Source organism: Sinocyclocheilus anshuiensis, unplaced genomic scaffold (assembly GCF_001515605.1).
Source record: "Sinocyclocheilus anshuiensis isolate Anshui unplaced genomic scaffold, SAMN03320099.WGS_v1.1 scaffold1104, whole genome shotgun sequence".
Taxonomy (NCBI): domain Eukaryota; kingdom Metazoa; phylum Chordata; class Actinopteri; order Cypriniformes; family Cyprinidae; genus Sinocyclocheilus; species Sinocyclocheilus anshuiensis.
The window spans coordinates 148,036-158,943 of NW_015551080.1; the positions used below are offsets into that span (position 1 = coordinate 148,036).

General features: G+C 32.7%; 2 protein-coding genes across 3 annotated transcripts in view; one reads left to right on the top strand and one right to left on the bottom strand.

Moving 5' to 3' along the window:
• Nucleotides 1-382: 382 nt before the first annotated feature.
• Nucleotides 383-6,637, bottom strand: pigb (phosphatidylinositol glycan anchor biosynthesis, class B). Its single transcript, XM_016452541.1, has 12 exons — nucleotides 6,371-6,637; nucleotides 5,357-5,486; nucleotides 5,157-5,274; nucleotides 4,983-5,087; nucleotides 3,978-4,108; nucleotides 3,754-3,894; nucleotides 3,596-3,647; nucleotides 2,535-2,746; nucleotides 2,380-2,444; nucleotides 2,091-2,304; nucleotides 679-859; nucleotides 383-536 (listed from the first exon to the last, which is right to left on the bottom strand). The coding sequence occupies exons 1-12, from the start codon at nucleotides 6,627-6,629 to the stop codon at nucleotides 405-407; spliced, it is 1,740 nt and encodes a 579-aa protein (XP_016308027.1). The 5' UTR covers nucleotides 6,630-6,637; the 3' UTR covers nucleotides 383-404.
• A 2,825-nt stretch (nucleotides 6,638-9,462) lies between these two features.
• rab27a (RAB27A, member RAS oncogene family) overlaps nucleotides 9,463-10,908 on the top strand; it is a 17,698-nt gene continuing 16,252 nt past the window's right edge. For both annotated transcript variants that reach the window (XM_016452542.1, XM_016452543.1), the window contains exon 1: nucleotides 9,463-9,642. The gene's annotated coding sequence lies outside the window, so the exon portion shown is untranslated. The remainder of the gene's footprint in view (nucleotides 9,643-10,908) is intronic.

Sequence of the window (10,908 nt, forward strand, 5' to 3'; positions counted from 1 at the left end):
CATTATAAAAATAACTTAAGTAATCTGGTTTGACCGGTTTCTGCTGTACCAGTTTTCTTGGAACATGCAAATCAGTAGAAGGTATGATTTAAGATTTACTTTCAATCTGCACTTGTTAGTGCACTATTTTTCCCTCTTTTTCTTGTCTGTGTGGCTATCGGCTAAATTACATTCCTTGTTTGGAAACAGCTCTAATGTAATTGAACACAAATGCACTTAAACTGCTTAATGTTGCACTTAAAGTCTAGAATAAAAGTCTTTCACTGCTTCACTGATGATTGTCCTCCTGCTTTGAGCTGAAAAAGATCGGGATCTTACACTGGAAAAATGAAAAAGACAGTGTAACAAACCAAAACTCTTTAGATAAGTTTGAGATCAGTTGTACAGCTTCAAAAAATTAAACTTTATTTAGTCTTCAGTTCAGATCCTCTCGTGTATATTAATATGTTCCGTCCCACGCGACCTTCAGGAAAATGAGTGTGGAATATTTCAGCTTTTTTGGCAAATCGGTTTTCCTCCAGGAATGATGAAATCTCCTGAAAGAGAAAGAAACAAACTCGGTATCTGATCAAACCTCTAAAAGTAAGTATTGAACTTTAGTGTGCATATATCATTTTTGCAAACAGTAAACATTTAGTGATGTGATGTGACTGCACTTCATTGTTTTGGATCTGTTACCTTCTCCAGGCAGTCGAACAGCACTATATGTGAAGGCAGCTTGGACTGAGATGGGAAGGACGTTCTGAGCCAGTGAAGAGGGTTGGAGAAGAACACGTCTGCTTCATCCACATACTCCTCATTTCCCGTGAGATCTGGTGGACACTCCAGGAACCGCAGTTTGAGGGGACAGTGCAGGTGACTGCAAAACATAAGTGCAACCAGCCTCTTACTGCTTTAACCCTATAAAGTCTACTGGATGCGCCTCTAAATGATCAACATGATCAAACTTTGCTGTTAAACCTGTCGCATACAATCTACTGCACGCCTTCTGTCTGATTGAGAGTTTTTTATCCAGTAAAAGTTCTTTTAGTGTAATTGTACAAACGTCCAGCTTCAGCTCGAGCGTCACGTGTCTTTCTGCGGTCAAATCTTGACTGATTTTTATCAGGTAAACTTAAGAATATCCTAAGATATTGTTAGTAGTATTTCCAGATGAACACTTACTGGACTGAAGCAGCTTAAGTTTACTTGATTCACCATCTGAGTATCAAAAGTATCAAATCTGATCATCAGGCTTTTAAAGGAACATTTGTTTGTTCATCTCAACTGTTACTGCACTGCATTATATGTTTTGAAACTACAGAGCTTTGATCATAAAAGAGAGTGATAGCCTTCATATATAATGCATTGTAATTCATTTTTAATGCATTAATTATGCCTTGTAATGCACCTTATAATGCAATGTATGATCTCATAATTAATTATAACTAGTTATAATACATTATAATTCTTATCTATTCACTTTCACACCTTTAGAATGTATAATGCATTGAAACACTTGACAAACAATTTCAGATGCAACAAGGAATCTGCAGATATTAAAATGCATTTTAAATATTACAATAGTTACAATTATTTATGAAAATATATAATGCATTAGAACATAAATTATGAATTCCTTTATAATGCATTATAGTGCACCAACTACGCACTTAAATATCTTAAGACATATTATTGGAGATAATATTTATATCATTTTATGTAACTATCTGCTGCACTGTTATAAAGATCTCACTGATTTACATTACAAGCATCAGAATTTCATCTTACTTTTACCCTATAAATATCAGCATCTGCACCAAATTGCATATTTTTGCTCAGTTTGGCCCTTTGAATAACACTGAGATGTTTTTACTACATATTCTCACTATATCAGACTATATGAGCCATAAAAGCCCGATGTATCAAATATGATACACATGCATATTCAATTTTTAAAAATGATTTTGTCTAAAGTTTGAATAAACTGCTCCATTTAATAAAATAAAAATGTTCTATTATTTCATATGCCAGGCTTTACAGAGTTAATGCACCATAGTATAAAAAGTACTTCAAAGAGTACCGTAATTATTTTCGATGTAGATGGTTACCTGTAGAGCGGTGTGGAGTGACACGGCATGAGGAACAGCAGCTCAGGCGAGTTCTGAGACTCGCTGACGTCACACAGTTGCTGCAGGTCATGCATGACGTCCAGAGATCCACGCTGGTGAATTAAACCCGTGTATAATGAAGGAATCAGATTGAAGAGCAGCAGTGCAGCAGCAGCAGGTTTCCTCCACGCTTGCATCTTCGCTAAAGACATGCCTGTCAGTGCAAGCACGTGAAGACCTTGAGAACGCTTTCAAATCTACACAAACGGCTAAATGTTCATGCACTCACCGCTAAATATCATACAGAATGGCAGCACTGGATAAACAAACCGGAACTCCTTGTGTGCAAGCAAACTGCAAAAACACATTTAATGAGCTAAATAAAATAGATTTTTGCATGCTCGTCCAATGCTATCTCTGTATATGTGTTGTGTCTCGGTGCACCTGTAAATGGCTGTAGTCCATAAGACGGTTATCAGCAGGATTCTGTGCTTTTTGGTAGCCAGTGAACATCCGTGCAGGAAGAGAGGAAGGTGCGGGCCGAGCACGACCGGCAGACCCTGAGTGAAGTACCAGTGCCACGGATGAGCTCCGTAAAACTCGGCCACATTGTGCAGCACGTTAAACTTCAGGAAGTTCCACTGGACCAGGATCCACTTCAGAAATACAGACAACGTGAGGGTAATGATGATGATACATGAACTTCACACTTCTGTCTATGCCTGAAAGCTTCTTGCTTTTATTTAAAAATATCTAAAAGTGGGAATCACATGAAGACTAAAGACCATGTCCAGTGCATATTTAACCCACATATTATAATATTGCATAATGACAATTAACCACATTTTCCTCCCTAATTCGTTTTACCATGAAGCGTCCAGATGTAAATTTTTTATTTATGTTTTTGGTAACATATTTTTAAACTTCTATACATTTTTAGTAGTAACACGTCATAATTTATTATTTGTATGAAAAGTGCAGTTCCTTATTCATGTCTGTTATTAACTAAAACTATGACCTAAAAAAACAAAAACAAAAACATTTTGTTTATTAAAAATAAGCTGGAAAAAATAGTTGAAAAAGCTGAATTAAAATAAAATATTAAGTTAAAAAAAAGTATATTTAGACAAAAACAAAAAGTTTAAATGCTGCAATTACTAAAACTGAAATAAAAAAAGTTACATAGAAATAATAAAAACGATTAAAAATACAAACTAATAAAAATTTCTAAAACTAAAGTGAAAATGAAAACTGATGTATATAGTGAATTTAAAATATTAAATAAATACTATAATAGTATATAAATAATACTAAAATAACACTAGTTTATCTTTTTGTTGGGTTGAAATATGACCTGAGCATGATCTATTTCACTCAAAATAGGTAGTGTTTAGAAATAAAGAAAAATAAATTTGTTGTTTTAGGCTTTTTAGGCGAACTAAACACATTATAAGTATACAAGTAACAATACACAATTTAAGTATGTGAATAAAATAAAAAAATACCTTTCCATAGAACACAGAGTCTATTAATGTTGAGACACCCAATGCAAGAGCCCTGCGCAGATGACGGAAACATCAGTGAATATACAGGAGACCAACACAGATTATCGCCAGCGTCATCCAGACTGTAAATTACAAGTGGAAACAAATGCAACATTTACGCAATGGGAAAGCATCGCTGTGTGATGAGCTTCAGCTTGTGCTTTTCCATGCAGAAATGATAGAAGAGCAGAGGAAGCCAGACGATCAGAGCTGTGGGACGGACAACGATGGCCAGCGACACCAGAGACAAATACTTCCAGCTGATGAGGAGAGAGCAGAAAAAAAGAGTCTTTAACAGGTTTGTGCACTCAGTGGTGTGTAGTTATGACACTAAATAATGCACCTGTTGTGCGTTTTGGAGCCGGGTAAAGGGTAAAAGCAAAGCGCCAGGGTGGTCAGAACCGTTTCCATGGTGTTGGTCAGAGTCCGGCTGCAGCAGAACCAGGTGAACCATGAACACAGCTGACAGAAATACTGACAGAAAACACAGAACACACAGCGTCAAACCAACACAAAAGCATTCAAATTAATGCGGGGTTTGTGTATCTGCCTAATATCTTAAAGGAATAGTTCACCTAAAAATTGAAATTGGCTGATAATGTCCTCACCCTCAGTTCAGCCGAGATGTAGATGAGTTTGTTTCTTCGTCAGATTTGGAGAAATGTAGCATTGCATCACTTGCTTTGCAGTGAATGGGTGCCGTCAGAATGAGAGTCCAAACAGCTGATAAAAACATCACAATAATCCACACCACTCCAGTCCAGCAGTCCACATCTGGAGAAGACAAAAGCAGCTGAAACAAATCCATCATTAAGACATTTTTAACTTCAAAATGTCCGATTATGAGTCCTCAATCCATAATAATGTTTTATACAGTGAAAATGTCGTCTGGTCTGAATCAGGAGAGAAATCTGCACAGATCAAGCACCGTTTACAAGCCAAAACAGCTCTAAACAAATACGTGGTTTGATTTGATGTGAGAGGAGAACAGAAGATGGATTTTTTCACTGGAGGACGCGTTATTATGGATTATGGACTCGTGTTTTAGCAGGAAGCAATGGTTTGAAGTTAAAAACATCTTAATGATGGATTTGTTTCAGCTTTTGTCTTCACAAGACATTAACTGCTGGACTGGAGTGGTGTGGATTACTGTGATGTTTTAATCAGCTGTTTGGACTCTCATTCTGACGGCACCCATTCACTGCAGAGCATCCATTGCTGAGCAAGCGATGCAATGCTACATTTCTCCAAATCTGATGAAGAATCAAACTCATCTACATCTTGGACAGTACATTTTCAGCAATTGTTCATTTTTGGGTGAACCATTCCTTTAAGATTGTCATCTTACTGTCCATTTGGCCACATCTGGAGTTTCCCACCGCAGGACGAGGTTGTACAGCTTCACTTCGGCATATGCAGCCAGCAGCGCCTGGAAAACACGCGGCACAAACACCTGCAGGAACCGGTATTCGTGTTAGAGAACAATCAGACCCGCCGTCCATATAATGCACTGAAGTCTCACCAATAAATAAACCGTGTCATAGTTCATCAGATGCAGGAGTTTGTACATCAGAGCGAACAGGAGAGGATAAGAATATCCCCGCATGCCTTCCTTCCATTCCCACGTCTCGTAGCCGTAAGTGAGATATATGTTAAGGATCTAATTTGAGTATTATATTCAAGCTAAACTAATTTTACAGCTCGGTGCATGAACAAGGATATCCAAAGACCATTCGATGGGGAATCTCCAGCGACTGCCAGTACTCATCCGGGACGAAGCTGGTCTGGACCAGAACGCAGCTGAGCAGGCGGAATATGACCGTGAACACGGTGATGCTGATGCCAAAGAATTCTGCAGAATTCACATAGAGCACATTTCTAATATTAGCATGTGTGGATATTAGTGGTCAGTGTGTTTTAATGGCTGATGGCCAATATAATGCTGATTAATAATTATATAATGCTGTTTTACTTTTCATTTTGGTTCAAGTTTGAGTCTTATTAGATATATACATTCCCCAAATTCTCATTAACAGCATATTAAATTCATTGCAAGCTATCATCTTTGATAAATACTGTACAGTTTAAATACAATTAAATGCAATAAATATGATAAATACAATTTTATTAGGCAGCAATGAGAATTTAGGGGGAAAATATACTTAGAAAATTGACAAAATGCAGAAAAAAAATTACATATTACAGTTTTTATGATTAAAATAAGTGCATAAATACATTTTATGAATAACTTCAGTGCAAGACATACTACCATGACTGATAAATTTCAACTGAAAAGTAATAGTTTATATGATAAATACAATTAAAATTTATATTAAGAAATAAAACACCATTTAAATATACATTTTACATTTTTTAGCAAGTGGAAATGAAAATTTTTGTGGGGAAAATCTACTTAATTGTCATAATAATAATAATGTCACAATTGTCCTAAATAATAAAATGCATAGTCTCATATCTTTTGATTTTGGGTTACCCGAACTTGTCTGAACGGTATTTTATTTCTGTTTCGTGATTAATTTAATAATTTCAAATAAGATGTACACAAAATTGCTTCAGATATTAAGATTAATTAAATTGACAGTACTCAAGGAAATCTGAATATTCACGTTTACAGGTCCTGACTTATTCTATTTTCTGTTAGTATTGTTTAAAGATGAGTAAATATGACTTGTTGTCTTCTCATGAAAACACCTTTAGCTGTAAAGTAGCTCTCACTGAGTGTTTGAGGCTGGCTGGCATCTGTGCTGTAGAGAATGGAGCTCCTCTTCCTCAGTCTCGCTGATTCACAGGACTTCTTCTGCTTGAATCGCTCTCGAATCTTCTCCATGTCTCCACATGAGCCTCTGGTGGGGTTCACACGTCTGCATTTTAACTCCAGCCGCGTGTGTTCATTTTCAGGCGCATTTACTGAGACTTGAACGTGGAAACGAGGTTTATTTCCGCGTTTGGGTGGTGACGTCGCGCAGGACCTCATGAATATGTAATGAGGACACAACAACAGACTTTTAACGCTAAACATTTAATAATTTTAAGCTAATTTAAACGTGTTTCATGATTTATATAAAGGGGTTCTGACACGTCGTCTTATAAATATATGTTGAAAAAAATAAAAAAATGTTAAATGCGTCGCATTTGGCCTGCGCGAGTTGCCGTAGTCGTTCGTTCGTCCTTGTCTGCATGTGTTTTACTCTAGTGCACACTTCTTAGTTATAATGAAAGACTGAAAACCTCTCGGTGAGTAGAAATATTAATTACAAAAAATTAAGATATGCATGTGTTGAATGTTATTGAATTGCATCATCCGTATGCTAGTATTTGTGTAGTGTGTACTTAATTTATGCATACTCAAAAGACTGTAAACAGCAGGCATACAACACAATATATGATCTACAAAATGCCATGAGTACAATTACATTTCATAAACTTTTCTTCTGTCTTCTTTCTTTTCATCAGTGGGATGTTTTGTTTCTCATAACAGAAGATCATGTTTGGAAGGCGGATTCCCTTTAATCAGATTGCATTTGCTACTCTGGTTGGAGTGCTGGGAGGTGTGTATATCTACAGGCCTGTATTTGAGGCACCCAGAAAACCTCCAGCTGCACCAGATCAAGACCTCAAGCCTGACCCAGAGGAGCAGAGAGCGGAAGCTAGCCAACAAGCACAGCAAGATGCGTCTGCGACCAAAGACTGACGTCAAACAAGAGTCTGAATGTGCCGGTGTTAAATGCTTGTTATTTCCATATACTTTGGAAATGGTGTCACTAAAAGATCCTTAATAAAATGCCTTATTGAGTCTGCAAATAAACAAAAAGATTCCACCATTTTATATATATATATATATATAATTAATTTAATAATTAAATTTAAATATAATTTGAATATATTAAATTATAAAATAAATTATTTAATTAAAATTAATTATATATATATATATATATAATTAATTTAATAATTAAATTTAAATATAATTTGAATATATTAAATTATAAAATAAATTATTTAATTAAAATTAATTATATATATATATATATATAATTAATTTAATAATTAAATTTAAATATAATTTGAATATATTAAATTATAAAATAAATTATTTAATTAAAATTAATTATATATATATATATATATAATTAATTTAATAATTAAATTTAAATATAATTTGAATATATTAAATTATAAAATAAATTATTTAATTAAAATTAATTATATATATATATATATATAATTAATTTAATAATTAAATTTAAATATAATTTGAATATATTAAATTATAAAATAAATTATTTAATTAAAATTAATTATATATATATATATATATAATTAATTTAATAATTAAATTTAAATATAATTTGAATATATTAAATTATAAAATAAATTATTTAATTAAAATTAATTATATATATATATATATATAATTAATTTAATAATTAAATTTAAATATAATTTGAATATATTAAATTATAAAATAAATTATTTAATTAAAATTAATTATATATATATATATATATAATTAATTTAATAATTAAATTTAAATATAATTTGAATATATTAAATTATAAAATAAATTATTTAATTAAAATTAATTATATATATATATATATATAATTAATTTAATAATTAAATTTAAATATAATTTGAATATATTAAATTATAAAATAAATTATTTAATTAAAATTAATTATATATATATATATATATAATTAATTTAATAATTAAATTTAAATATAATTTGAATATATTAAATTATAAAATAAATTATTTAATTAAAATTAATTATATATATATATATATATAATTAATTTAATAATTAAATTTAAATATAATTTGAATATATTAAATTATAAAATAAATTATTTAATTAAAATTAATTATATATATATATATATAAATACACACACACACACACACATATATATATAAATAAAATAAAAAATTAAAAATGGTAACATTTAAAAATAAAGTTATTAAATTAAGCTCGCATACTTTCAGAATCTGCAAGATGTTTATCATTGCAAAATAAATAAAAATGTAAAAAAATAAGTATTGGTAATAACATTTTTAAAAAGTTACAAAATGAAAATTATAAAAAAAAAATATTAAATTAAGCTTGCATCCCTGCAGAATCTGCAAGATGTTTATCCTTAAAAATCAACAAATAAAAAATATAATTAAAAAAAGTTCCCAGTAAGAAAAATTTAAGTTAAAAAATATATAAAATTTAAAAATAATAATTACAAAACAAATTCAAATATAATTATACAAATAAAATTAATAACGAGGTATAACATGAGCTTTTCTCAACAGTGTTTATATGATGCTGAGACTCATTCATTATCTCTTACATAATGTGCAAACATTCATTAATGCTTAAGCAGGCAACACATTATATTAAGAACCAGAGATTGTTTTTAACAATGTAAATGATCATGTACCTTTGACATTTTACACCACCAGATGTCAGTACACACCCACTTACAGCTTTGAAAGCGCTCGAGAGCCTGTTGCACAACTTGTACCTATTTAAAACAATATTTTAGGTGCAGAAACCACTAGTTAAATCAATTTAAAGCTTATTTTCGTGCGTTCTGAACAGAAGAAGTGGCGCAGAGGAGCTCGTCCTACTATGGCGAATGCTTAGCTCATGAATATTAAGCACGCAACGTGACGTTCAACAGATGATCCTTTCTGATTGGCTGAAAGGCAGACGATTTGCATAGTGGAGGCTGGACTCATTATAATATTAATTACGTTACTGGTGGTCTCTCCAGGAAGCAACGTCAGCGCTGCCTAATTAATATTCATGAGCTAAGCACGGGAAGTGTTGCGTCACACGCACTCGGGCTTCATGTGGGTGCGGGAGCAACTTTAGGAAACAAAGTGTCCATCGCTTCAAAAGTACCACACACTTGCACTTGTTCTGAGCTGGTTTGATATTTTCGGAAAAGAACACCCAAAAGAGATCAACAAACGTTCAGAACACTGATTTGGTAAGTGCGAATGTTATTGTAAAGTTTTGTTTAATGCGTTAAACTCAACAAAGTGTGACGTTAACAGTCTGATAATGTCTTCTCAACGCGTTTATTTAATTAAGCCTTACATTTTGGCGTTTTTATAACGTGTTCATGTATAATATGTAACACTCCGCTCGTATACATCTTACATATGTTGCATATACTGTATGCTGTGTCTCAGAACTTGTTATGCTAATAATGTGTGTTTAGTGAGAGACAGCTGTTGTTCATGGGTTTGTGTATCTGTACACACACACACACACACACACACACGTGGCGCAATCCTGGATCATATCTAATCATCTCAATACGATTGTGACCTGAATCTGATCAAAAAGGAAGAAGTTACCTGAGAATTTACCAGCCTCACCTGGGGAAATACTCTGCTTCACTCCCATATCTGATTACCTGTCAGGAATGTCAGGTTTTGGGATCTTTTTCCCCTTCTGAATGATCAAATTTCATTTCTTTATTGCTTAAGTAGCTTGTAAGACATATGTTTGCGACACTATTCTTTGAATCACACTTATAATGGTATGCTGAATTTGACACTCTTTGTTAAAGTTTGAGACTTCATGGAACATTTCACCTCCCAAAAAATGAGCTTTTGTTGTCATTTCTCATCGTCGTTTCTTTCTTCCTTTCTTGCAAAATGTCCATGTTTTTGTCCATGCAGTTAAAAGGTAACTTTATCAGATGTCTTTCACGTCAAACTACACTGATGTTTTGTCACCAGTTGCATTCATAAACTAATAATGTTTGTTGTCACTGTCTTAATGCGCCATATTTGAATATCTGCAAATTTGAGAGCTTTTTAATACATTTTTTTTTAAATATTGACTTGAATATCAGTTTCACATACAAACATAAAACTAAAGAAGACTTGGAATATAGTGCACAAGTCTGTATTTTGGGAGCTTTGCATCCCCGTTTACTTTCATTGCATGGAAAAGAATAGTTAGAAAGTTGTGCAAAACATTTTGATTTGTGTTGCGTGGAAAATCGTTTGGAATTTGGAACATGAGAGTGAGAAATTTGGGGTTAAATTATTCCTTTAACTATCTCGAGAGAGAAATCTGTCCTGAGAAGAACTTTCCAAAGCTCAGATCATTTAAATGGGCTTATCGGTTTTTCCTGTCTGTTCTAGAGAAAGCAAATTAAATGAACATAGACTCGAGTGTGTGTGTGTGTGTGTGTGTGTGTGTGTGTGTGTGTGTGTGTGTGTGTGTGTGTGTGTTTTAA